Here is a 27310-nt window from a genome sequence, read left to right as displayed (position 1 = left end):
AATCTGACATAGCATTAAATTTCTTACCCCAAGCATAATACTTATTTAAAATCCAGTTATTCTCAGAAAGAGAACTACAAAAACATACCTGGTCTGATGTTCTCCTACCAAAATGGTGATTTCTGTTGAGGGGAGAAAGGGAGGCAGAGGTGTAAATTGGGTTCCTCTATACTTTTGTAATGAATTTTTCTTTCTCTCTGAAGCTTTTTTTTTTTTTTTCCCCCCCCATTTTCTGAAATAACCGAAAAGAGCAAGGTAAAATGGTAAACATAGGGTAGGTAAATATTAAACAGGATTACAAAGTTTAATCAGCTATTTAACAGGTTAGAAGAGTCCATTAGAGTAAATGTCTTGCTACGTTACCTGCTGATGTTTGCTTTTTGTTTTGTTTTTGTTGTTGTTGTTTTGTTTGTTTAATTAAAAAAAAGTATTCAATTCCTGGGGCATCTTAATTGTTAAGATGTTAAGAATCCTTTTTTAAAAATAAACAACAGCAACAGCAATCAAAAATAGACTCCAGATCAACTACTGATTATTGTCATTATTGCCTCCAAAAATTGTTGTTTTACTGTAACTTAACCCAATGTTGTATTATTTAATATCTTGATGTACTTTGCCCCGCAACATAGTATGAAAGGGATTAGGAGTCAATATTTAACTCACTGTATTTCACCAAAGTGTGTTTGACAGATACATAAACTGATTTGAGCAAAAACTTTCCTTTTGTTCATGGAGCCTGTCAATGAATGTATCTCTTAGCAGTTTGTTCCATTCTGTAGTTCTAAAACAGATTTTTTTTTTCTTTGATTTATTTTTGTGCCAATAATTTTCTTAGCTAGAAAGTTCCATTAGAATAGGGAAAAGTCATCCTACTGTTTAGAATTATAGAATTATTTATATTGGAAAAGACCTTCAAGATCGTAAATTTCAGTCAGCAGCCTGACCTACCACGTCTGGTTGCTAAACCAGCTCCTGTAGTTATGCCTCTAACGCCTCTTAAATTCCTCCAGTGATGAGGACTGCAGCACTTCTCTGAGCAGCCTGTATCGATGCTTGAGCACACTCTGGAGGAGGAAATTCTTCCTAATGTCTATTTTAAAAATCCCCTGGCACAACATGTGGTTTTTTTTCCTTATGTTTGTCACCTGAGAGACCAACACCCTCTTCGCTGCAACCTCCTTTCAGAGAAAGATGAGGTCTTACTTCAGCCTCTTCCAGATGAAGCGGCCCAAGTCTCTCAGTCACTTCTCATAACTCTTCTAGTCTCCAGTTTCATTGCTGTTCTCTGAACACTTCTCTGTAACTTAATATCCTTCTTGCAGAGCAGAGGGGACAGCCGCTCCCCTCGCCTGGTGGCAGCACTGGGCCTGCTGCACCCCAAGGTGTGGTTGGCCCTTTGGGCTGCCAGTACACAATGCTGGCTCACATTCAACTTGTCATCAGTCAGAACCTCCAGATCCCTTTCCATGGAGCTGCTCTTCAACCTCTTGTGTCCCAGTCTGCATCTAACCAGGATTACCTTATCCATGTGCAGAATCTGGCACTTGCTCTTCTTAAACTTCTCGTGGCTGGTGCTTGCTCAGAACTCTAGTTTGTCAAGGTTTCCCAGCAAGACCTCTCTACCCTCAAGGGAATCAACAGTTCTTTCCAATTTAGTGTCATCAGTAAACTCACTTAGACTTCCTTTCAGTCTTGCAACCAAGTTATTTACAGAAACTTTGAAGAGAGCTGCACCTAAAAGAGAGCTCTGAGAAACCCTACTGGTGATTGGTTTCCAGATAGATTTAACTGAATGTCATACAGTTGGTCTTGGCCCATTGATTTAGTCTAACCAGATTCCTCTGTAAATCCTTCCTACTCTTAAGCAGATCCGCGTGCCTGCCTAACTTGATATCATCAGCAAACTTAGTGAGGGTGCACTTGATCCTTCTTCCTCTGGAAGTGGATATATAATAAGAGTGTTAAATAAAACTAGCTCCACGACTGATCCCTGGAGAATATCACTGCTGATCAGCCACCAACTGGACTGACTTCTGTTTGCCTTTTGAGCCCATCCATCCAGTCATTTCACCTAGCAAACTGTACACCTGTCCAAGCCATGAGTAGCCAGTTTCACCAGAATAGTGTGGGAGATGGAGTCAAACACTTTAGAATTATTAGAATTCAAATAGACAACATCCACAGCCTTTCATAAAGCTATGCTGGCTGCATTGATCTCTCAATTGTTCCATGTCTGCTGTTTGACGGTTTTCAAGAGGATCTGCTCCATAACCCTTCCCAGTACCAAGATGAGTACAGGCAGAGCTGTAGCTACCTTAATCCTCTTTCCTGCCTTCCTTTTAGACTGGAGTCACATTCACTGACTTCCAGTCATCTGGGACCTCCCAGTTAGCCAGGACTGTCAGCATATTTTTGGGAATGGCTTGGTGAGTGCTTCCACCACCTCCTTCAGTACCCATGGATAAATTCCATCCAGCCCTTTGAATTTATGAATATTAAAAAGATGTAATAGGTTATCTGTTGTTTCCCACTGAACTATAGGTGCTTCATCTTGTTCCCTGTCACCATCTTTCAACTCAGAGGGGTTGTGTATCCTGGGAACAGTTGGCCTTCCTAAAAAAAGCAGGCAAAAAGTCATAGAATCACTCAGAAAGGAAAAGACCTTAAAGACCATTGAGTCCAACCACGACCTAACCATACCACCCTAACAACCCTCTGCTAAATCATGTCCATGAGCACCACATCCAAACAGTTTTTAAACATATCCAGGGATGGTGACTCAACCACCTCCCTGGGGAGCCTATTGCAGTGCTTAAGTATGGTTAAGTATCTTAACCATAACTTAATCATTAAGTCATTAAGTATCTTAACGTTGTCATCATCTTCCATCACTGCATTTTCCCTCATATCTGATAAAGGATGGAGGTTCTCCCTAATCCCCCTTTTGCAGTTGATGCATTTATAAAAGCATTTTATATTGTCTTTGACTGTAATAGCTAAATTGATTTCCAGCTGAGCTTTGGCCATTCCAATTTTCTACCTGCACAAGTTGACCACAGCTTTGTAATTTTTCTACACTGTTTGCTCCCTTTTTCAGTGTTCCAGAGTTTAAGAGTTACAATTGAACTCTGTAGTATTTAAATATTATTCATATAGAATATGTGAATTACCTATAGAAGAGAATGTGTTAAAATAGTGAGTTCTAAATAAATGAAAAGAACAACCCTACTCTTTTATTTTCTGAAATCTAAGTACTGTAAGATATCAATTGTCTGCTAGCAGTGGGTAAGGCAGTATATGTCTATAGTTATGGGCTACAGTTACATATGCTATTCATAACGTGTGCCATTTATTTGCTATAACATTGTTACTAATGGTTTCTATTTATTTATTCATTTATTTTTTAGGAACTGTATTTCAAGAATCTTTCAAAACAGAAACAAAAAGAAGACATGGAGAAGAATGGAAACAACCACAAACTTCGTGTTTGTGTTGCTACCTGCAACCGTGCTGATTATTCAAAATTAGCTCCTATTATGTTTGGTATTAAGGCAGAACCACAGTTCTTTGAGCTTGATGTTGTAGTGCTTGGTTCCCACTTGATTGATGATTATGGGTAAGGTGGATTTTTGTATCTCTCCCATTCTCATTCTGTTTCTGATGTGTTGGCAGTACAGTCATGAATGCTAGGTCACGAAGTGCTTGAAATCATGAAAGCACATAACAAAATTTTAAAAATCATTTTTCAGACATTATATTCTATCTCAATTTTCAGCTTCTACTAAGATTGCTTTTTTTTTTTTTTTTTTAAACAAATCAGTCTTGGAATTTTAGAAAGTTTTGTGTAAGTGCTGGAACTGAGGTTTTCAACACAGTTTCTAATAAAGTGAGCAATTCAGTTCATTCAGACTTAACTTAGAATCTGGTTATGTGTTACAATTTTGAATTTTCATGGCAAAAAGATAACTTGCAGTCATTCTAAGTTGAAGCTCTTGTAATTTACATACTTAACTGGATAAAGTTTTTATATAACTGGTATTGCAGGTAAGTACTGTTAGTTCTAACCTCCAGGATTGCAGGGGAAGAAAGCAGCGTAGGATAATCTCTTTCTTACAAAATGAGTGACTAGAGGTAGAGGAAGGAGAGGTATTAGATATCATTTGGCAGGAGAGATTAGGGTCCCCTTCCTAATAATGTGTAAGTGAGCAGTCACATTACCTGCCTTGGTAGATGGAATGTCTTGTTTCTGATCCTTTCCTTTGTAAGAACTTCCTATATCCCAGATAAGCATTCTCCTATCTGCTGAGGGAAAGGAGGAAGGCATAAGGAAGAATGTGTATACTTTTGCTGGGGTTCTTTATGTCTGATCTTGCTCCAGATGCCTTTATCAAACTGGGCTAAGAGAGTTAAACTGTTAAGAAAACACTTTGCAAGTCGAAGTAAGGTTTTAGCATAACGGTCTCAGCATTCGAGCACTGTTAAACTATTAGAAATGTCATGCATATCTTCAAGTAAAAGCACTTTCTGGGCTTCCCAACTAGCAATTTTGGCACATGATAAGTTAAGGTGTGATTTTTTGTGAGGTCATGGGTAGTTTTATTACATCAGACTGCAAAGAGAGGAAATGTAATTGCTGCCCATTCTCAGTACTGTGCTCTGTTTCTTGCTTTGCACTGGCCATTGTTTTCATCGAATTATATGGTAATGTGAATTCAATACCTTAAAACTAACCTGATTCAAAAAACAAACAAAAAAAAACCCTGTTGTCAGGTTAGCATATGGTCAGGCTGGAAAAATAAGCCAGTCCTGCTTCGCTAGCTGAAGAGGGTTTTTTGTTGTTCCAGTCTGATTTAAATTAATTTATAAGTGTAACCTTTAGATAAGAGTAGATAGGTTGAAGACAAAATGGGAAAACTTTTTTTTTTCTTTTCTCTCTTAGGTTTAAGCAAGCAGCAGTCTTCAGCGTTGCATTTTTTTCTGTTGTATTTATACATTCATCCAGCAAGGTCTGTTTATTGGTGAAGAACTGGCATATCTTTTCAGAAAAGAAAATGAGCCATATCAGTTTTCCAGTAGACCCTGCAAAGACATGAATAAAGAGTTTAGTTTCTAGGGGTTCTGGAACATGCTTAGCAAAACTTTTTATTAAAGTTGTACAGAAAACTTGATGGAATTGGAGTAGGGGGAATGATCTTTATATAGACTAAAGTGTTCCCAGATTACCTTCCTTAGTGAGGGAGACTTGATATGCGGGCCTTTGTTCAAACATAGTACAGCTATTCTAGTGTTCTGGTGTGCAATTATATTGTCAAGTTGTGTTGCTGTAAATCCAAGTTCTATTTCCTCTAACCCTTTCTCTCTTATCTTCAGTAACACTTATCGCATGATTGAACAAGATGACTTCGATATTCATACAAGATTGCACACTATTGTGAGAGGGGAGGATGAGGCAGCCATGGTGGAATCAGTAGGCCTCGCATTAGTGAAGTTACCAGATGTCCTGAACCGCCTGAAACCTGACATAATGATAGTTCATGGTGACAGATTTGATGCTTTGGCACTAGCCACATCTGCAGCCCTGATGAATATTCGCATTCTTCACATTGAAGGTGGGGAAGTCAGTGGGACCATTGACGACTCTATTAGACATGCTATCACCAAACTTGCCCATTACCACGTGTGCTGCACAAGGAGTGCAGAGCAGCATTTGATAGCCATGTGTGAAGACCACGATCGCATCCTTTTAGCAGGCTGTCCTTCATATGACAAGCTTCTCTCTGCCAAAAATAAGGACTACATGAGTGTTATACGTGTATGGCTAGGTGAGCATCCACTTCTTTATGGTTTTCAAATGACTTTAGACAAACTCACTGAGTTCTTAATCCATGGTTGTGCTGCCTTGGGGATCTATTGCCCAGTGATTCTAGGAAATGTATGGGAAACAAAGAAGGACAGACTTACTGGTAGTGGGTTTTGTTTTAATTGAGGATTATTATGAAAGTATTTCTTCTAAAGAAAGAACAAACGACGAGAAGGAATGTATTTGCTACCAGTATCTACCATAGCTTTATTTGTACATTTGGCTTTATTCTGTATTTATTCTGTATGTAAGAAAAGCTGCAAATCAGTTTTAGCAGAAAATTTAGTCCTTTAACAAAGTAAAAAAAAAAACCAAACAAAACAAACCCCACCACCAAGACCTTCTTAAATTGGTAATTTCTCTGATGCAAACAATTTAAAAATAGACTTTTTCCTATATGAACACTTTTATTGTGGTGTAAAGAATGTGTCAAAAGAGAATCAGAGCTATTTAGAACTAATCTAAAAAGAATTGAGCAAATTTACATTCTGAACGTTCCTTTGCAGAATTTATTGTAATATGGCCATATGTGCTTACCACTTTTGATTTACTTAGAAGTATTTCCTGTAAATGTTGATTTTTTGTGCTTTCTAGTTAAATTTGACAAAGCAGTCTCCTATAATGCACAGTAGCCTGAGTACTTGGAAAATGGAATCTTATTAGATTAGTAGGTGACTGTGTAGCAGATCAGCTGTTTAATAAATACGCAAAAACAACTATAGCTTTAGGAATACAGTCTTTGCATGATGATGGAGAGCAGGCGGAAAACCCAAGTAATGAGTGATAATGACAATCACAAACCACAAACCTATTCATCTCCTGTTGTGAAGCAGCCCTTCAGGAAGATTCATTTCTTGCTGCCATCAGTGAAAGTTAAGAGCAGCTTCAAAGCTTTCATGTTATTACAGACTCAGGGAGATGTGAGAACAGCTCTCAGCTCTGGTTTAGACCTGCAAAGATTGAGATCTAGGCCTGAAAGTTAACAGTGTGTTGAGCTTTGGAGAGTAAAAGTTACGAGTTGTGCCTAGAGAGGTAAATAATAAGCTGTCACATCACTCCCTCCTCTTACTGTTCTCTGCTACTAAAAAAAACAAAAAACCCTTTTCTTCTTTTTTCCATTTGAACAGGTGAAGATGTTAAACCCAGAGATTATATAGTTGCTCTGCAACATCCTGTAACCACAGATATTAAACATTCCATAAAGATGTTTGAACTGACACTAGATGCGCTCATTTCCTTTAACAAGAGAACGCTTGTTCTGTTCCCCAATGTAGACGCAGGTGAGTAAAATGCCTGCGTGACAGGACGGATAACTGGTTGTGAAGCATACATTGGTTCATACAGAGTGCTTTTTCCCAGAATCTCCAGCCAGATGGAAATAGCTGGATGATCTCAGCGTCAGACTTGCATCCACTGCAACTTGCCCTTGTCCAAATTGCTGAAGGACATCACAGCTTTTCAGTGTGGAAGGAAGATGAAGGGAAACTGCATTACATATGGAAGCAACGTGCAATGCCTCCTGCACTAACTGAAAAATTATGTTAGATTTGTTGAAATGATTTTGGGGATTAAACTTAAGTTTATGTGCCTGAAAGGGAACAAAAACAGCCCAGAGGTGACAATTCAGTAGGCTGCTGTTCGCTTCTTTGTGTGTTGAGACTGTCATTGAACTTTTTTCCTTTATTCATGTCTTTTGCTTTTGTGTAGGAAGCAAAGAGATGGTTCGGGTGATGAGAAAAAAGGGCATTGAGCATCATCCCAATTTTCGGGCAGTGAAGCATGTCCCATTTGACCAGTTCATTCAGCTAGTTGCCCATGCTGGTTGTATGATTGGTAACAGCAGTTGTGGTGTCAGAGAAGTGGGAGCATTTGGCACACCTGTTATCAACTTGGGGACACGCCAGACAGGAAGAGAAACAGGTAAGTGTTTGCATAACTACTTTAATTTTTTTGTAGTTCTGAAGGTTTTTTGTTTCACTTAATAAAGTAAAACAAAGGCTTTACAGAGACCATCCTGCAGTGTCAGTACAACTTAATTTTTGACCTCTTAAAGCTTTGCTGGCTATTCCCATATTTCTGTATCATGTTAGTGATGAGATAATGAGACATTTATCTGTAGACAAGTTAAATATAGATCTCCATTTGCAGTGCATCCCATTTAGCAGAGAGGGGACTAATTGTTATCCTTTATAGCTACTTCCATGTTCACTTGTATGCATTTTTCACTTTAAAAACAGGAACCCATCACCACATTAGGAATTGTGTATTGTATATATAAATCTGTATTGTGGTATTTCAGTCATGCAGATTGACCACTTGTCTATGGTTTTCACTGTACTTACAGAATTCTGTTGAAAACTAGTACTCTACCCTTCATGTTCTGTAAGAGTAACGTTGATTTGGCTGGATTCTCCTGCTCAGAAGAACTAAAAATGATTACTTTGTTATTCATTTGTAAAGCAGTTCTTATCCTCTAACATCATTTAAGTAGGTGACTCGTCCTATTTTGTTATTTTCATCTAGGTGAAAATGTTCTTCATGTTCGTGATGCTGACACACAGGATAAAATTCTGCATGCGCTACAGCTCCAGTTTGGTAAGCAGTATCCATGGTAAGTATGTTTCACACAGGGTGGGGTGTAGAAGTAGTTGAGGAAAGTATTTAGATATGGCTTATCGTATTTGATCACAGACTTTTTAGTGTGCTAATCTGAGGTTACTAATGATGTTTTGATATAATTGGTAGTTTAACATCTAACAGAAAGCAAAAAGGAGAAAATTCATGTATTAGTTTAGACTAGAATTATGAAGACAGCTCATTCCATAGTGGAACACAGAGTATGGGGAGAACATCCTGCCTGTCTACATTTGACATCTGCTTGAAAGACACAGTGCTTTGTAGCAGGATTGGCTTCAGGCATAATAAGTGCAGGGCCATGAGTACAGACTCTCAGAGAGGCTGCTGGATGTATTCACTGCTCTTCATACGTACAGTACTGAGCCTCAGTTCTAAAACATCTGAGCTCTTAAAAACTTCAGGATGTTGCATATGTTTCATTAAGGACAAGACTCAAGAGTGTATTGGTTAAAGATCTCAGTATAATAATAAAACTAAACACTGGAAAACTAAATGTCTGATATTATTATGTACAGAGATATTTAAAAATGAGACTTATCTGTAGCAAACTGATGTACATGGGAGTCTTGAGAGGTCTTCCCAGGAGCCAAGATCTGAGACATCGCTGGGAGGGTACCACAGATTGTCAAGAGCACAGACTACTATCCCCTGTTGCTCTTTCACATGGGCATGAAGGATGCAGTAAAGCAGAACATGGGCAGAATCCAAGAAGACTATAAAACCCCATTGCAATCAACTGGGGAATGAACCAGGCCAACCAGAATAGTGGCAGATGTTTTTTAGCTGTGTTGCATGACAAGAGCCACAATGCCAGCTGCCTCACAGGTGTGTACAGCTACAGGGGATCCTCTTGCTTCCCTCTAGGGATACTTGCACCCTCTGCTCCCTTTTCTTCTCTAAAGTGCCTGTATACCAATGCAGCATGGGGAATAAACAGGAGGAAATTGAGATTTATGTGCAGTCACAGGGCCGTGATTTCACAGCTGTCACAGAGACATGGTGGGACAGCTCATGTGACTGGGAATGCTGTCATGGATGAATATGTCCTTTTTAGAAAAGACAGACCAGAAAGGTGAAATGGTGGAATTGCTCTTTATATGAAAGAAAAACTGGAATGCATTGAGCTCCATGTAGGGATGACTGATGAATGAGTGGAGAGCTTGTGGGTGAGAACTAAGGCATAGACTAATACGGGTGACACCGTTGTTGATGTTTACTACAGGCTGCCTGATCAGGAGGAGGAAATTGATGGGGCCTTCTATAGACAGCTGAAAGTAGTCTCACAGTCCCAGGTGCTGATTCTTCAAGCACCCTGATAATTGCAGGAAAATCATCACTGCCAGGAACACGCAGTCCGGGAGGTTTCTGCAATGAGATGAAGATAATTTTTTGTGGCAGATCATGGAGGAGCCAATGAGGAGAGGTGTGCTGCTGGACCTTGTTCTCACAAAGAGGGAAGGGTTTGTTTATATGATGGTTGGGAGCAGCCTGAGATGCAGTGATTGTGAGATACTGAAGTTCAAAACCTTACGTGGAAGAAGAAAGGTACTAAATAGCATTAAAGGATTACCACTCTGAACTTCAGGAGAGCCAGCTTTGTCCACTTCAAGAACCTACTTGGAGGTATCCCAGTAATTAGAGCATTGGGAGGCAAGGAGGTTGGAGAGAGTTGGTTAACATTCAAGCACCAATTCTTCCAAACTCAAGTTCAGTGCATCTGTAAGAGAAAGAAATTCTGCAAAGGTGGCAGAGGACCTATGTGAATGAACAGAAAGCTCATGGAAGAACTCAAATGGAAGAAGAAGGTCAGTGCAATGTGGAAAAGAGGTCTCACTATGAGGGAGGAATATATGAACATAGGCAGGGAACACAGGGATACAACAAGGAAGGCTAAGGCTCACCCGAAATTAAATCTGGCAAAGGAGGTTAAGGACTACAAGAAGGACTTCTTTTAAGTATTTGAATAGCAAAGGGAAGACCAGGGAAAATGTGGGTTGCTGTTGACAGAAGTGAGTGCCCTGGTAACAGGGACACTGAGAAGGTGAAGTTACTGAATGCCTCTCTTGCTTTAGTCTTTACTTCTAAGACTGCCCCTCTGGAATCCCAGACACTGGAGATGAGAGAAGGTCTGGGGAATGGAAGACTTCACTTTGGTCAGTGAGGATCTGGTCAGAGATTGTCTTTGCAAACTCGATACACACAAATCCACAAGCCCTGATGGGATGCACTAATAGGTGCTGAGGGAGCTGGCAGAAGTGATTGCTACACTACCTTCTGTCATCTTTGAAAGGTCATGGGGAATGGGAAAGATGCCTGAGGACTGGAAGAAAGCCAATGTCACTCACGTCTTCAGAAGGGCAAGAAGGAGGACCCATAAAACTACAAGCCCATCAGCCTCACGTATGTCCCTGGGAAGGTGGTAGAGCAGTTTATTCTGGATGGCATCTCCAAGCAAGTGGAAGAAAGGGAGGTTATCAAGCATAGTCAGCATGGATTCACTAAGGGCAAATCATGCTTGATCAATCTGGTATAGCCTTCTATGCTGTCATGACCATCTAAGTAGATGAGGGGAAGGCAGTGGATGTTGTGTACCTTGACTTCAGCAGGGCTTTAGACTCTTTCTCCTACAACATCCTTGTAATGAGGTCAAGTCAAATGTGGGATAGATGAGTGGAGGTCAATGAGGTGCATTGAGAACTCGCTGACAGAAAGAGCTGAGATAGCTCCAATCAGTGGCAGAATCCAGTTGGAGGCCTGTAACTAATGATGTTCCCCAGGGGTGGTTACTGGGCCCAATCTTACTGAGCATCATCAGTGACCTGGATGAAGGGGTGGAGTTCACCCTCAGCAAGTTTGCTGGTGATACAAAGCTGAGAGGAGTGGCTGACACACCACCGGATGATTGTGCTACCATTCAACAAGACCTGGAAAGACTGGTAAGCTGAGCAGAGAGGAATCTGATAAGATTCAACAAGAGCAAGTGTAGAGTATTGCACATGGGGAGAAGTAATTGCATGCATCAGTGCAGGTTAGGAGCTGACCTGCTGGAAAGTAGCTGTAAGAAGGACTTACTGGCTCTGGTGGACAGCAGGTACGGTGAACAGTATGCTCATGTCGCCAAGAAGAATAGCGTATCCCAGGGTTTGCTGCAGAGAGCATGGCCAGCAGGTTGAGGAAGGTGATATGCCATGGTCAGGCTACATCTGGAGTATTGTCCAGTTCTGGGCTCCTCAGTTTAAAAAAAAAAACAAACAAGCAAGTTTGAGTTATGGTTGAATGGGACGTGACCACAGCGAGCAGATTCACTTTCTACAACTGGGTGACTAGTCTGGTAGATGAAGGAAGGGCTGTTGATGTAGTCTTCAGCAAAGCCTTTGATATGGTCCCTCACAGGCTTCTTCTGGGGAAACTGGCTGCCCGTGGTCTGAACAGATATACACTACTTTGGGTAAGGAACTGGCTACAGGGTCATGGTGAATGGAGTGAAGTCCAGCTGGCGACTTTTTCATGCGGTGTCCCCCAGCGGTCGGTACTGGGGCCCATCCTGCTTAATATCTTCATTGATGACCTAGATGAGGGAATTGAGTGTACAAACTGAGTAAGTGTGCAGATGACACCAAGCTGGGAGGTGGTGTTGATCTGCCTGAGGGTAGGGAGGCCCTTGAGAGAGGGATTTAGACAGGCTGGACTGCTGGGCTGAGGTGAACGGGATGAGGTTCAACAAGGCCAAGTGCCAGGTTCTGCACTTTGGCCACAACAACCCCATGCAGTGCTACAGGCTTGGGGATGAGTGGCTGGATGAGTGTGAAGAGGAGAAGGACCTGAGGGTGTTGGTTGATGCTCGGCTGAACATGAGCCGACAGTGTGCCCAGGTGGCCAAGAGGGCCAACTGCATCCTGGCCTGCATTAGAAACAGTGTGGCCAGCAGGAGCTGGGAGGTGATCATCCCCTGTACTCAGCACTGGTGAGGCTGCACCTCGAGTATTGTGTTCAGTTTTGGGCCCCTCACTACAGGAAAGATGTTGAGGTCCTAGAACGTGTCCAGAGAAGGGCAACGAAACTGGTGAGGGGTCTGGAGCACAAGTCTTATGAGGAGTGGCTGAGGGAGCTGGGATTGTTCAGCCTGGAGAAGAGGAGGCTCAGGGGAGACCTCATTGCACTATACAACTTCCTGAGGGGAGGTTGTGGTAAAGAGGGGTTTGGCCTCTTCTCCCAGGCAACAAGCAGGATACGGGGCAATGGCTGCAAGTTGTATCAGAGGAGGTTTAGGTTGGACATAAGGAAGAACTGCTTCTCTCAGGGGATGGTCAGGCACTGGAATGGCTGCGCAGAGAGGTGGTGGAGTCGCCATCCCTGGCAGTGTTCAAGAGGCGTCTGGATGATGGGCTGTGTGATGTGGCTTAGTGCTTGTGGTGGCAATGGTGATGAGGAGATGGTTGGACTGGATGATTTTATAGGTCGTTTCCAGCCTTATGATTCTATGATTCTATGATCTCCTGCTTAAGGAAAGGCTGAGAGATCTTGGACTCTTCAAGCTGAAGAAAAGAAGATTGAGAGGGGATCTCATCATTGTTTATAAATGTCTGAAATGTGGGAGTCAAATGGATGGGGACAGACTCTTTTTTGGTAGTGCCCAATGACAGGACAAGAGACAGTGGACCAAAAGTGCAACACAGAAGTTCTATTCAAAGACAAGGAAGAACTTATTTACTATCAGGGTGACAGAGCACTGGAACAGTTTGCCCAAAGAAGCTGTGGAGTCTTCTTCTCCAGAGATATTCGAAACCCATCTGGACACTTTCTTATGGTACCTAGTGTAGGGAACGTGTTTTACCAGGGGGTTGGACTAGATAATCCTCTGAAGTCTCTTCCAACCCCTACGATTCTGTGATTCTGTGAACATACCATTACTATTACTACCATTTATTACTATTACTACTTGTCATATTTGTGATATCTTGTCTGAGTGTGTAGCATGTTCAGAAACTCAGTTTTTAGTATCTGTAATTTTAGATTATTATTCTGTGGGGCTTTAATTGAACTCTTATTTGCTCTTTTTTTTTTTTTTTTTTGTTAAAAACTTTCCAGTTTTTTCCATCCCATGTTCCATATTCCTAAACGAAGCTAATGTCAGGCTTGCACAATCTGTTGTTGTGTGTGATCTTCAAGCTACTGTACTCTATCTACTACATACCACAATATACTTGAGTAGTCAAAAGTGTAATGTTATCATAATAGTGATACTATAATTTTGTAACGATATAGTATCACAGCCTTCTGTCATTTAAAAAGATTTGGAGATTGCAGTGTTAATTCCATTGAAATTGTTTTTTTTTTTTTTCTTGTTATAGCTCAAAAATATATGGTGATGGTAATGCTGTTCCAAGGATTTTGAAGTTCCTTAAATCTATTGACCTCAAAGAGCCATTGCAAAAGAAATTCTGTTTTCCTCCTGTCAAAGATAATATCTCTCAAGATATAGACCACATTCTAGAGACACAGAGTGCTTTGGCTGTGGACTTAGGTGGAACAAATCTCCGAGTAGCAATTGTCAGTATGAAGGTAAATACTATCCTTCTAGCTATTCTGCAAACTTTTGGGGACTTTGTGGTTCTTTTCCTAGAATGGAGATATGCTTAGGATGCAGAAGACTTAAGGAAAGAAGCAGTATGGTCCTAGTTGCATACCTTCCGCACAAAGTCGTATGATCTTAGAAGTACAGGGCAAGTTTCTGATTTGTTGGCCTGAGTTCACCATGCAGCTTTTCATTTGTCAGCAAAGAGGGAAGGGTTCCACAACTTGTCTCGTTACTTTCCTGTTGACTTACACAGCTATGTAACAGATGCACAGAACCACTTTTAGTAACAGCCAGTATTTATAAAAGCAGTGTACTCAGAGGAGATGGTGGGTGGTCACAGGACACTGAGTTTTGCATCTTTTCTACCTGGAGAGGAAAAGGTAGTAAGTAATCAAAAAATCTTAGTATCTTCCTACACAGCATCATGATAAGTAGCGGCACCAAACCGTACATGGAAAAGCATTCTGTGTAAGACATAACACCACAGAGATGTAAACCACTTGTAGAGAGGCAGGCAAAAAATAAAATACTAATTACGGGCCTGGAAAACAGGGAAAAGTTGAATACACTAGAGTTGTTTAATACAGAGAAGAGAAAAGTACTGTAGAAAAAAGCCTTCAGATATGTAGAAGCCTTTTCTGTAAGGAGAAAAAATTAGTCCAATATGTGTATGAAGAAATAGCAACAGATTAAAACTACAGAGTGGAAAATTACTCTAAAGGATTTTTTACTATCCAACTTAGCTGTAAATTCAAAAGTTGGAACAGGTTGTTTGGGACAGTATGATGTCTTCATCACAGAAATAGTAGGAACTACTTTTGAAATAGGCTTGAAATTACAGCTTGAAATTAGAGTGTGCATGGAGAGTTAATGGTACCCATGCTTAGAACTTCACCTACCCATTTGTCTGCTAACATGGCACAGTAAGAACCTTTTCTTTGCCTGTGCCATAGAACGGATAAGGATGCATTGTGTGCATAGTTTTGCTTCCTACAGACAGCATATCATTGGTGCTTGCCAACTAACTCAACAAGGTGAAGATAATTAGTTGGTGAAAGGTAATGAAAACTGAAGTCCTAAAAAAAAAGACAGGCTACCAAAATGGCATCAGTATCAGTCTGGTGTCAGATCACTTGTGAAGGTGTCCCGTAGTGAAACAAGTAAACACACCCATGATCATCAGCTGATTTCCCAGAATCAGAATTTCAGAATTAGAGAATATCTACTTGAACTTGGAAGCTTCAAGGTAGGGGCAGTATTGATGTAATTATTATTTAGCTATGGTGTTAAAATTCTTGCAACAATTATTATCAAGGTGATAATGAGAAGACAGTTAAGAATTTTAACTCATTTAAACATCAGTTTTTTCTGATTTAGAAAACAAAGTAATAATGAAAAATAAAAATTCTGAATTCTGCAGCACTTTAAGGATTTGATTAAAGTTTGTGATGAAGTTTTTGACTTTTATTCTCCGTAGTGTTGGAGAACTACTCCTTCTGTTGCATTGTGTACTTTCAGATATCTAAATCAGTTAGACATAGTTAGAAAGGAGGACAAAACATTGTCCCTGCAGAAATGGGAAGAACTGTTTAAATAGATCTGTTCAGAATGTTTGTATTCACTTGAAAATATGTGTGTGGCAGCTAAGGTCTGGAAGAAAACATTTTCAATTATAATTTTTTTTAGCAGTCAAACTAATGCCACGATTTCTGCCAACACAAAGATGAAGGTAACTAAATGGGAAAAAATGCTGTCTGTTCTGCAGTGTGTAGTTTGAGGTGGCATTTATGAAAGTTAAAATGTTAGCACATCAGAGCAAAAGATCAACGCTTCATAATAAAATTTACACCACAGTTTTAAGCATTTAATAGCAAGTGGCAGAGATGAAGGTGGGGTTTCCAGGAAGAAAATAGTAGTTTTCAAGAACTCAGGAAGTGCTCCTTTTGAAAGATGCTGTCTTTGGAGGTTTGCTGTGGCTTTATCTTACAAATAACTTCCTCTGTTTTGCCTTCCCCTCCAAACCAGAAGAGGAAACTAAACATAACATTTAAAATAACAACAGAAAGCACCATTGCTGGTGCTGATGGAGTGAAATGTAATGCTCAAAAATATCAAAGTTCTGGCATTTTCTTAGTTACTCTGGCAAGAACATGTGAGATGTGTGGCATATAAACTGACTGACTTTGTTATTCCTTTTTCCTTAGTTGTGCAAATACACTGCTGTTCACTTATGCATATTTTTGTAGAGTACTCACTATATAATACAAAGAACAACTTTGCTAAAGAAAATAGCATCTTCTGCATATTCATAGCTTTGTCCTGCAATATAATCATTACATTAAGGTTAGTTCTTTTGTACCACAGATTCAGATGTGCGTAATTAATTTTTTTACTACCAATACATGACTCACAGGCTTTAAAAATAATCCCTTCCTCCTGCATCCTCCCTCCCACATACATCAGATGTCACAGTAGCTGTACTCCAGAAATATTTATAGTGACTCAGAGTCATAACCACTTAGAAGAAAGGTTATTTCTGAAAGGATAGTAAGCTGTACGTTAAAATTTGAAGCACTTCTCTCTGGTATAGCAACAAGATGCTAGCTACTGCTAGCAACACCATTCAAATTTCCATGCAGTCAGATTAGAAGCATCTCATTCTTAAGTGCAGTGGATTTTTTTTTTTTTTTTTTAGCAGTTATTCTTAATTTTCTTAATACTTAAGAATTGAGCTGAAGAGTACTGCTGTGTCACAGTTTATTCCTAACAACAGTTCCAGCACATTTCCTTATCCAATTCACATGTTCCATCTGTATTTTATTTCAGCTAGGGAAAATTGAAGCAGAATGTAAGGCCTAAGATACAGAATTTAAAGCCTTCCTCTTGCAAGTTTGTCCCCCAGAGTCCTCAGGAATCAGAGGACAATCTGTTCTGTAGCACCAAAGTCTAAGATGTATTAAATATATATATATATATATATATATATATATATATATATATATGTATCTTTCACTTTTTAAGTTGACCTGTATTGAAATTAAAGAGAAATTTCATTAGAAAGTAAATTTCTGTGGAGAACATTTATGGTTTTTATTTTCTAGGGTGAAATAGTTAAGAAGTATACCCAGCTCAACCCTAAAACTTACGAAGACAGACTAGATCTAATTCTAAAGATGTGTGTAGAAGCTGCATCGGAGGCAGTAAATCTGAACTGCAGAATTTTGGGAGTAGGTAAGTTAGTGAATACTTTTCTGTCTTTTCATCTGAGAGTTCAACATGTAACGAAATGTTAGTGACTAATGTAAAGCACTTCTTTCAAACTGATCCTGTTTATTTTGAACTCTTACACTTCATTCCTACTACATCTGAAAAAATTAACTTTTTATGAAAACAGGAAGCTGACTATAAATACTGAAATTGCTCTAGCCTGTAACAGCCAGTAAGGTAATCTGCTGAGTTTTAACAGTGCCCAAGTCATAACCTCTAGCACAGTTAAGCTTACAGTAAAGGCTCCCATGTTACTGAAAATGGCTGTTTGTATTTATTATATGGTTTCTATACTTGTGAATTTGAATGGCACATTCTAAAAGTTCTCTGAATTAAACATATATGAAGTCCATGGTACACAGAAGTGGATTGTGAAATTCCCTGCAGAATCTTTGTATTGAAACAGGTCTTGAAACAACCTCAGCTGAGTTCAGTTTGCTTTGTTACCTGTAAGCCTTTCTTTATGGCCAGGGTTGCTTGTGCTGTAGAAGTCTCAGTCGCACTGGGGCAGAACAAAAAGACTACAATCTTGTATCAGTTTTGCAGCTAACAGAAACAAAGGCAACATTCTTAATTCATTTCCATTTTGCTTACACTGTAGTAGAGTCATAGAATGGTTTAATTTGTAGGAGACCCTTAAAGACCATCCAGTTCCAATGCCCCTGCCATAGGCAGGGATATTGCACACTAGTTTGGGTTGCCCAAAGTACCCTACCCAACCTGGCCTTGAACGTTCCCAGGGATGGGGCATCCACTGCTTCTTTCGGGAACCTGTTCCAGTGTCTCACCACCCTCATCATGGAATTTTTCTTCCTTACATTCAATTTAAGTCTCCTGTTGTTCAGTTTTAAACCATTGTCCTTTTTCCAGTCAGTGTATGATCTGGTAGAAAGTCTCTCAGTCTTTATTATTACATTGAAAGTCTTCTCTTCCAAGTTTTCTCCAAATTTTTCTCTTCTCCAAACATTTCTTTTCTCCAACCACGACTCTCTCAGCCTGCCTTCATGGGAGATGTTCTTCAGCTCTCTGTGATCATTTTTATGGCCCTCCTCTGGATGCAGTATAACAGGTGCATGTTTTTCTTGTGCTGGGGACTGAGAACTGGAGACATTACTCTGTGAGAGGTCTCATGGGAGCAAAGCAGAGGGGCATAGTAATCTCCTTCAATGTGCTGGCCATACTTCTTTATGCAGGCAGGATACAGTTGTGTCTTCGGTCCATTAGCACCCCCAAATCCTTCTCTACAGGGCTGATTTGATTTATTCATCCCCCAGTCTGTACTGACCTTGGGGATTACCCCAGCTCAGATGCAGAACTTTACACTTGGCCTTGTTTAACAGACCCACTCCTCAAGCCAGATAACATCCCTTCAGTCTAGCATATCAAAGTTATTCTGAACTTTGAAAGTTTATTATTTTTGAAACAGTGTTAAGCACAGAGTCAGTAAGAAGTGTTGGTTTTGCACTTTGCATCTTTCAGACTACCTGTTGCATAGTACCCATGACTTAACCACCCAGACTAGTTTACTGTGCCCAGATGCTCAGTCTTGAAAGCCTCACACTGCTTGTAGAAGTGGTCGCAAACTCTGCATTAATAGGTATCCCAAATGTCTAAGAACTTTTTATCGTCGCCTAGGTGAATTAGGATAATGGTGTTACAAGAACCAATATACAGTGTTATTATGTGAAGAAAAAGCTCTCCTTTTATTTGTATAATTGTGTCAGAATTACATTCCTATTTATTTGGCAGCCCACTTTCTTTGACTTTCAGTGACTGACTGTTGCTCTTGAAGGAAAAATTTTGCTGCAGAATAAGATACATCTCTTACCTGGTTATTTTGTTTTTGCTAACTGATACTTGCCTCATTCAGTGTTGCAGTTTGAATCAGGCTGTTATTTGAAATTAAGATTTCTTTTGTAATTTCTATGGGAATAACTAATTTTTTAAATTATCATTATTTCCTTAAGGCTAAGAATCATAAACTCATAATCTCAAATCATAATCTCTTCTGTCCTGCAAATACTTAGAAGGACTAGACTTGATCCTAGAGCCACTGTCAGTACTACTGATTAGTTATCATAGGTAATGGTAAAAGTAAAGGCATGTGTTAACAAGTTCTTGCTGAGTTAGCATGGAAAGCTTTTTTTTTGGTAAGGATTTTCTGACTATCTTTAGATAAACCACAGAATTACATAGTGTCTGCTCTAGAATGATGACTAAAATATCCAAACTGTGGTGTCTAGACCCAGATATCTCTATTATAGAGTGGCTTCTCAGAGGTCCTGAAAGAGTCCATTAGCTTTAGAATCCTCTCCAGCTAGAGAAAACTGGTTAATGGTAACAATTCTCTTTACATGTCAATAGTAGCAATAACACTGGCAATAATACATGGAATTTTTTACCTTACCACCTTGCTTCAACACTAATAGGAGAAATAATACTTCTCAATGCACAGAGAAATACTAATTTTTACTTATGGTTCTAAAGAGACTTAGTTCTGCTTTTTCTCTCCTGTACTTCTGGGACTTAGGTATTTCCACAGGTGGACGGGTAAACCCTCGAGAAGGAATTGTGCTTCACTCCACAAAACTCATTCAGGAGTGGAGCTCTGTAGATCTCAGAACCCCAGTATCTGATGCTCTGCACTTGCCAGTCTGGGTGGACAACGATGGAAACTGTGCTGCTCTAGCAGAAAGAAAATTTGGTCATGGAAAAGGAATAGAAAATTTTGTAACACTCATCACTGGTACAGGTGAGTATGTTATAGTTCAGTGAAAAGTGAAGTTGAAACACCAGGATACTCAGAGGCTCATCTGGTTTTAAAAGCATAAACACCTGATAGGCACCTGTAAGGCTTTGATATATTAACTTCTTAAACCACAAATCCTTGTGCCACTTTATCTGTTTGTACTTTTATTTAGGTGAATGATATGATACCCTTTGCATGGTACATCTTTCTTGATAAATGTAAATTATGCTGTTGCTGACAAGACATTTTCTTGAAATAAGCAAAATTTGATCAATTTTAGCTGGAGTAATTTTAGTTTGTTCAGCTCTACATCTTAATTAATTCTCTTCTGTCTGCAGAAATACAAGATCAGAGTATATATGTAGAATAGCTAGATAAGAAAACTGAGTAAGACAGATAGTATCTCAAGTGCAGATGTAGACTTCTCTTCCTAAGCATACAGTCCTTTTGACCATTTACCACAACATTTACAGTATTCTTTATGACTAGTTATTCTAAACAGCTGTTGAAATACAGTATTAAAACCTCTGAAAATAAAAAAATTTGAGGCCACTTCTGGTGTCATCTTTGAGGAAAAAAGCATGATCCACAAGCTTAAAAGATCTGTTACAGTAGTCCCGTGTCATCCACAGATTTTAAATAAGATTGGTGTTTGAAGACTGCATTTTACTTTTTTTTACTATTGGCTGGTTTTGTATCTTTGCAGGAATTGGAGGTGGAATCATACATCAACATGAATTGATCCATGGCAGTTCTTTCTGTGCTGCTGAGCTTGGGCATATTGTGGTATCTTTAGATGGACCAGAGTGCCTGTGTGGTAGCCAAGGATGTATAGAAGCGTATGCCTCTGGAATAGCATTACAGAGAGAAGCTAAGAAACTGCATGACGGTATCTATGGTTTTATTTTTGAAAACATTTAAATGATTCCTAAATTGCAGTATACTTAAAAAAAAAAAAAAAAATTCAAAGGAGACATTGAAAAAAAGACCTGCCACCAGGAAGAGACAATAGCAGGTATACAGGCAACTGGCTAGAAGGTCCTGTGTATAGGCAGTGGAGGAGCTGCAACAGCCTGTATTAGTACCAAACAATTCTTTTTCAGATATGGTAGTATGCAGTCACACCATATTTAGAACCTCTGGCTTCAAAATTGCAACAAACATGTAGCAGAGTTCAGTTTCTTCTTTTTAATGATGTGATAGGTTTTGCAACTTGACAGGCATTCTGTGAGCAGTTGAGTTTCACAGGCATCATCTTTCAGCAACAGCTTCTCACTCTGTTGACTGAGTTTGATAACATTTATATTTGATTTTATGAAGGTTTTGGTGCAGGTAATCATATTAGTGAATTACTTTGTTTGAATTTGATGCTCTCCTTCTACAAGCAGTGCTCTGAACTGTGATCACTAAATTCAGAGCAGAGCCGATAGCTCAAATTTCAGACTTCAGAATGTAAGTAGAGACATAGAAAAATTAATTGCTGTTTATTCCATTTCTTAAGTTAACACATCACCGTTTTTATCTCTTGGCTTTCTCTCCTTCCCTCCAAACAGAGGATCTGCTTTTAGTAGAAGGAATGTCAATGAAGAATGAAGAGGTTGTTAGTGCTGCACATCTCATTCAAGCAGCTAAACTTGGAAACACAAAGGCAGAAAGCATTCTCAGAACAGGTAAGAAGATAGTCAAAGGTGGAAAAACCCTCCCATGATTAGATTTTTGGGGATACAGATATGGTAATGCACTCTAACACTACAAACACAACTCCAATGTACATTTGAGGACCTTTATCTGTATAATTTCTACCTGTAATGAAATGTTAAACGCAAGTGTTGGAGGAAGTGTGAGCAGAAGGTATATTGAAGATTTTCTGTTCTAATAAATAAGATTAAAAGTTCCTGAAAAGATCAGTTTGGTCTTAAATGAAAAAAAGAAGTGAGGTCTCAAGGTCTTCATATTGAAGAATTTGGGAAAAGGCATCTTATTGTATGCAAGTGAATGTCTAGTCTGAGCAAGCAGAGGCAATTTGCCTATTATTTTACATGGGATAATTTACTATTTTACTAGCTTGAAACATACAGTCATAGAATCATGATCAAGGTTGGTAAAGATCTCTAAGATCATCCAGTCCAACCATCCACCTATCACCAATATTTCCCACAAAACCAAGTCCCTCAGTACCACATCTAAGCATTTCTTGAACACCTCCAGGGACAGTGATTTCACCACCTCCTTGGGCAGCCCATTCCAGCTCCTGACTGCTCTCTTGGAGAAGTATTTCCTAACATCCAACCTGAATCTTGCCTGGAAGAACTTGAGGCCATTCCCTCTCATCTTATTACTAGTTACATGGGAGAAGAGCTGACCCCCACGTCACCACAACCTTCCTTCAGGCAGTTGTAGAGAGCAATAAGGTCAATCCTGAGCCTCCTCATCTCCAGACTGAACAATCGCAGCTCCCTCAGCCACTTTCCATAAGACCTGTATTCCAAACCCCTCACAGCTTTGTTACCCTTCTCCAGGGCCTCAGTGTCTTTCTTGCAGTGAGGAGCCCAAAACTGAACACAGTACTTGAGCCATGGCCTCACCAGGACTGAGTACAGAGGGCCGATCACTTACTGGCTGCACTATTTCTGATAGAAGCCAGGATGCCATTGGCCTTTCTTCATACATACCTGGTAGCACTGAGAAGTTAGAATAATGCTTTGCTGTTTTCTTCTAGAGTACAAGTGTGGTAATGCACAGCTTGATCTTTCACATCCATATTATTGAATAATGCACTACTGCACTTCTTTTTTTCCTTTTAAAGGAAAGATTAATACAGTCTGATAACATAAGTTCAAAACTTGTAACACTCTTCTGAATACTGAGTTATTTGCTGCTATCAGATCTATTTCAAAAAATTGTGTTTGCACTGCTTTGAGTATTCCATGTAATTTCATTTATTTTTTTCAGCTGGTACAGCATTAGGACTTGGAGTTGTGAACATTCTGCACACCATGAACCCCTCCCTTGTGATCCTTTCTGGAGTTCTAGCCAGCCACTATATTAATGCTGTCAAAGATGTGATACATCGACAGGCTCTGTCATCTGTTAAAACTGTGGATGTGGTGGTCTCAAATCTCGCAGACCCTGCTCTTCTTGGAGCTGCTAGCCTGGTACTGGATTATACTACCCGTAGAATATACTAGGTGCCTGGAAGAATTACAGAAATGAACTATTCATATTCCTTATGGGTGGAGGGAATACTTTGCCCAAAATCTTTTTTTGACCAGAGCAGCTACAGAGTCAGAGTAATGATGTTCTAAATAGTGACTACTTCAACATTTCCTAATTGAGGTATTAGCTTTTTGTAGTTTTTCTAAATTTCATCAAAATTCGTAGGAACTATCGTGCAATTCTGTTGATTTTAATCACCTCAAAGCCCAGATGTTGCTTTAAGTGTAGCTGAATTATTTATGAGCGTATCTTGATGTAAGGTAGGGAATATGTGTATTGTGTCAAATTATAGCTAATACTTGGGGATCCAGTTCTCATTTTTCACCTTTGTGAAATGAGAAGTCTACAATGTGACCAGCTTTTCGATTTACAGGTTTCCACCCACACAGTAAATAGGATACAGTCACCAACAGTAGGTGTTAGTTTCTGTAAGTGGAAGCAACAGAAGGTGCCTCCGCAAACAAAGCTCTATTTAGAAGTGGTTTGTGAAGGACTTGGAGGATACAGTTATTTATTACATCGCCGTTAGAGGGCAGAGTCCCATTTTAGAAGCTTTGCATATGAAGGAGAAAGACAGTTGTCTCGTGAGCTTGCAGGCTGCAAGAGCAGTCCAAACAAACTGACAAGCGTAGCAGTGTTCACCTTTGTGTTCTGGCTACAGCCCGCAGTAAGTATTTTTATTTTTGAGGTTGAATTTCATTTTAATGGGTATTCTCAAGGGACTTAGTCTACCGCTTTGTCTCCCAAATTAGCAGAGGGGACTTTATTCTTCAGTGGCCAGTTATCTGACAGCCAATAATGTGGTATATATAAGCATAAAGACTGCCTTTTGAGAAATCTCATTCACTGCAGAGTGACTTAGCGCATCTCCTCAGCAGTGCTGGGGATGCAGGTGAAGTGTCAGTGATGTTCTGCATTTACCATCAACTGATAGGATGGAAAGTTAAATCTGAGCCTCGTCCTCACAAGGTATTTATTAGCCTTGGATCAGCTAACCTTAAAGGCTTGCCTTGTTACAAAACAGTTTATATGACACTCTGAAAATTTTTACAGGAAACATTCTGAGAGAGAGAGAGGGCTTTTCTGGGACCTGCATAGAGGCTGAAGATCACACAGTGTACTGTGTACATTTAAGGAAGGCAGGTTTCTTTAGCTTTAAGTCTTTATTTGATACATAGTTCTGTCTCTATTGATCTGCTTTTTGGCATGCTTTCAAGATACTGTAATACTGACAATTACTTGACACAAGAAGAAACTTAACAACAGGACAATGTAAGTGGTCAGCTATCCCAGAAAGAAGACAGCAGCCAGAGAAACAATATTGTATCCTGGCATTTAATGAATCATCTACTCCATAGTAAGGATATACTGGCTCTTAACCTTTGCTAAGTTGCACCAGGCATTATGTGTTCCTTTTCATTAGTGTCTGGATTTAGTTGATGGGTCCGTTCACTAACTAGACTAGACTAGACTAACTTCAGTAACTTCAGTACTAGAGCAGTAGCTCCATGAGCAGGTCAAGAAGTCTGTTTTGATCTGCAGTGACAACAGCTCAGGGTGGGGATAATAGTATTGAGGTTCTAGCAGAGAGAATACCTATCATTTGACCTTTCCATCCACCCAGCATCACGAGGACTGTTTGATAAAAAGTGGGACCAGGTTTTGCTTTCCAGACTTCCCAATGCTGTTTCCCTTTTGACATCTCAGATAAAATTTCTCCTTAGCAGCTGAAGGGAGATGGCAGGCAGTGACAAAATATGAAAGATGTTTAAACATTTCAAAACATTTGATAAAATAAATCAAAAGTCTATTTTCTTTAAGAAAACAATTATTAGAATGTTTTTGAAGTTGTTTTTTTCTGGCAACTGGACAAAAACCAGCTGCAAAGGGGCAAGTGGTGCAGAAGAAGTCCTTGGTTTTCCTGAGACAGTTGTCAGTTTATAAAATTAAAAGATGTTCATATTTAAAAGTGTGACTTTTGTTTGCTTTTTCTGTTATTTCTTCCTCCCCTGTTCAGAATCCTGTCACACCTCAGACACTTCTTTGTGAACCAAAGGTTTCATGGATACTACTCTTAGTCCTATCCAGTGCCAGGGGAGAATATCTACAGTGCCATGCTGTGTGATTAGTATATGTTGACCCTGTGCACTTTAAAGCACCCCACTCCTTGAAAGTCATGAGCCCTACTGACAGCAAAGCGGCCTTTATATCCATTTCTGGGAGGGCAGAAAGGCAATAGCTGGGTTTCCTTTTTCCAAGCTATCTTCAGCATTTTCAGACTGTAAAGAAATGTGAGACTTACACAGTCGTGCCTTCCTGTTACTGTACTGGAACCATCTGCTAAAGCCACCTGTTGGAGGAGATGGAAGTCTGGTTTTACGATGTGCCTTGTAAGTGCACGTGGTATCACAATTGCGCTGAAGTTTTAACAAGGTTGCCAAGCATGCCACAGTCAACTCTCTGAGCAGAATGGCATACGGCTCTGAGGAGCATTCCAGGAGACCCCTTGGGACATGCATTTTTATCATCAGTATTAACATGCACTAGCAGTACCTGAAATTGCATAGTGCCAAAAGGCTGAAAAGTAATTTCAACTGATGCAGGCTCAGTGCTGTACCTTACAATTAATGTAATCACTACAAGACTTCTGTGTGTCCACATGCTGCATTGCTCCATCTGGTAGGAAAACTAGTCCACTGCTGCTTGCCTGCTGATCTCTGCTGATGTTTTGCAAGCAGCATAGCTACTCAGCACTGCAACAATGTCTGGAATGTCTTTTTAGTCTCCTGAGCGACAAGCGTAGTTATTCTGTAATTATTCTGTCTTTGATCTGCTGTCCAGAGAGTGAAAATCAACAAATGCCACAGTCTTCTGGAGGTCCTTCTATTTAAATGGTCAAAAATTGGGATGCACAACCAGTAGAAATAGTAGAAACGGTGTATTGCAGAAACAAATCATACTGCACAGTGAAAGTCACCTGCCTCAGTGAAATCTGATTACCGTGCCTCTCTCAAATGCAGTGGAGAGTATACAGGCATTAATGAGGGGAAAATGCTGGAACTGTACAGCCCTCAGAGAAGTCCAAGTAACTTAGGAAAATTGCTCATCAAAGGCACACTAAAACCCTTGCTTTGGCAGCTGAAATGTCCTTGCTAATGTCATGCATTTAGTACAGCTGTGTTTTAGTCTGGCACCCAGCTGTGTTTGCTTTGTAGTCTGAAAGCAGATACTTCGCACTATGATATGTAAGTAAGTGTTTTAAAAACAGCTAAAGATGCTCATGAGGTTCTGAAGAAGACACAGAAAGCCAAAGTCCATGGATTAAGTTTGCACAAGCAACTGTAGCACTTTTGGGTTGGTCCATCAGCTAATTCACACAAAGCACGAAACACATACTTTGCTCTTTGGAAACAGAATGATGCCCAAAACACTGACTGTATGGTACACTCCAGTTTGGTGTAAAATCATACTGAGTTTACATTTTCCAGAATGAGCAAGGCAACAAGGACATGGGTAATGCAGCCAATTTTCTGCTACTCTCATAACCGAGGGAAGCTTTTGTGTGCACAGCCTTCCTCCTGGTCCCATACAGGTATCAGCAGTACTGTAAGCAAACCAAAGATCATTATGAATCTTTAACTTTTAGCTGAAGAGGATCTTGTTTGAGAGCTCACTTTTTTTTTTTTGTTTAAAAAGAGATAGTACCTCCCCACACAATCAGGCTTTGCTTTTACAATCAGGCCACCATTGCTACAACTCCTAATTTAAATGGACTGTCCCATACCCGGTCACAGCACAAAGGCCTCCATTGAGAACCTTTCACAATGAAGATCAGCAGACTGCCCAGACTTGCACAGACTACACCCAATGCCAACATGCTGCTGCAGCATCACTGCTCTGCAGAGGAACAAGCTTGCCCATGTGACAGGTACCACCAGATGAATCCTCTTGTCAACCCCAACAGACAATCCCTTGTCCCTTCTCAAATACTTGCCCGTAAACT

At 39.9% G+C, this 27310-nt stretch overlaps 1 protein-coding gene across 6 annotated transcripts in view; it reads left to right on the top strand.

Annotated features, from left to right (window-relative positions):
- Positions 1-25279, top strand: part of GNE (glucosamine (UDP-N-acetyl)-2-epimerase/N-acetylmannosamine kinase) — a 36836-nt gene extending 11557 nt beyond the window's left edge. For 5 of the 6 annotated variants that reach the window (XM_052701172.1, XM_052701178.1, XM_052701176.1 and 2 more), the window contains 11 exons: positions 3408-3616; positions 5371-5822; positions 6988-7140; positions 7568-7780; positions 8384-8471; positions 13849-14059; positions 17177-17306; positions 19873-20094; positions 20798-20980; positions 21645-21761; positions 23044-25279. In XM_052701172.1, coding sequence (XP_052557132.1) covers positions 3408-3616; positions 5371-5822; positions 6988-7140; positions 7568-7780; positions 8384-8471; positions 13849-14059; positions 17177-17306; positions 19873-20094; positions 20798-20980; positions 21645-21761; positions 23044-23279 — 2214 coding nt within the window. In that variant the 3' untranslated portion in view covers positions 23280-25279. Of the gene's footprint in view, positions 1-3407; positions 3617-5370; positions 5823-6987; positions 7141-7567; positions 7781-8383; positions 8472-13848; positions 14060-17176; positions 17307-19872; positions 20095-20797; positions 20981-21644; positions 21762-22810; positions 23020-23043 lie in introns of those variants that run through there. The other variant, XM_052701177.1, reaches the window with a different exon arrangement.
- Positions 25280-27310: the final 2031 nt, after the last annotated feature.

Source organism: Tympanuchus pallidicinctus, unplaced genomic scaffold (genome assembly GCF_026119805.1).
Source record: "Tympanuchus pallidicinctus isolate F22 unplaced genomic scaffold, pur_lepc_1.0 scaffold4, whole genome shotgun sequence".
NCBI classification, from domain to species: Eukaryota; Metazoa; Chordata; class Aves; order Galliformes; family Phasianidae; genus Tympanuchus; species Tympanuchus pallidicinctus.
The sequence above is the reverse complement of the archived record's forward strand: the minus strand, read 5'-3'. Positions and strand labels throughout refer to the sequence as shown.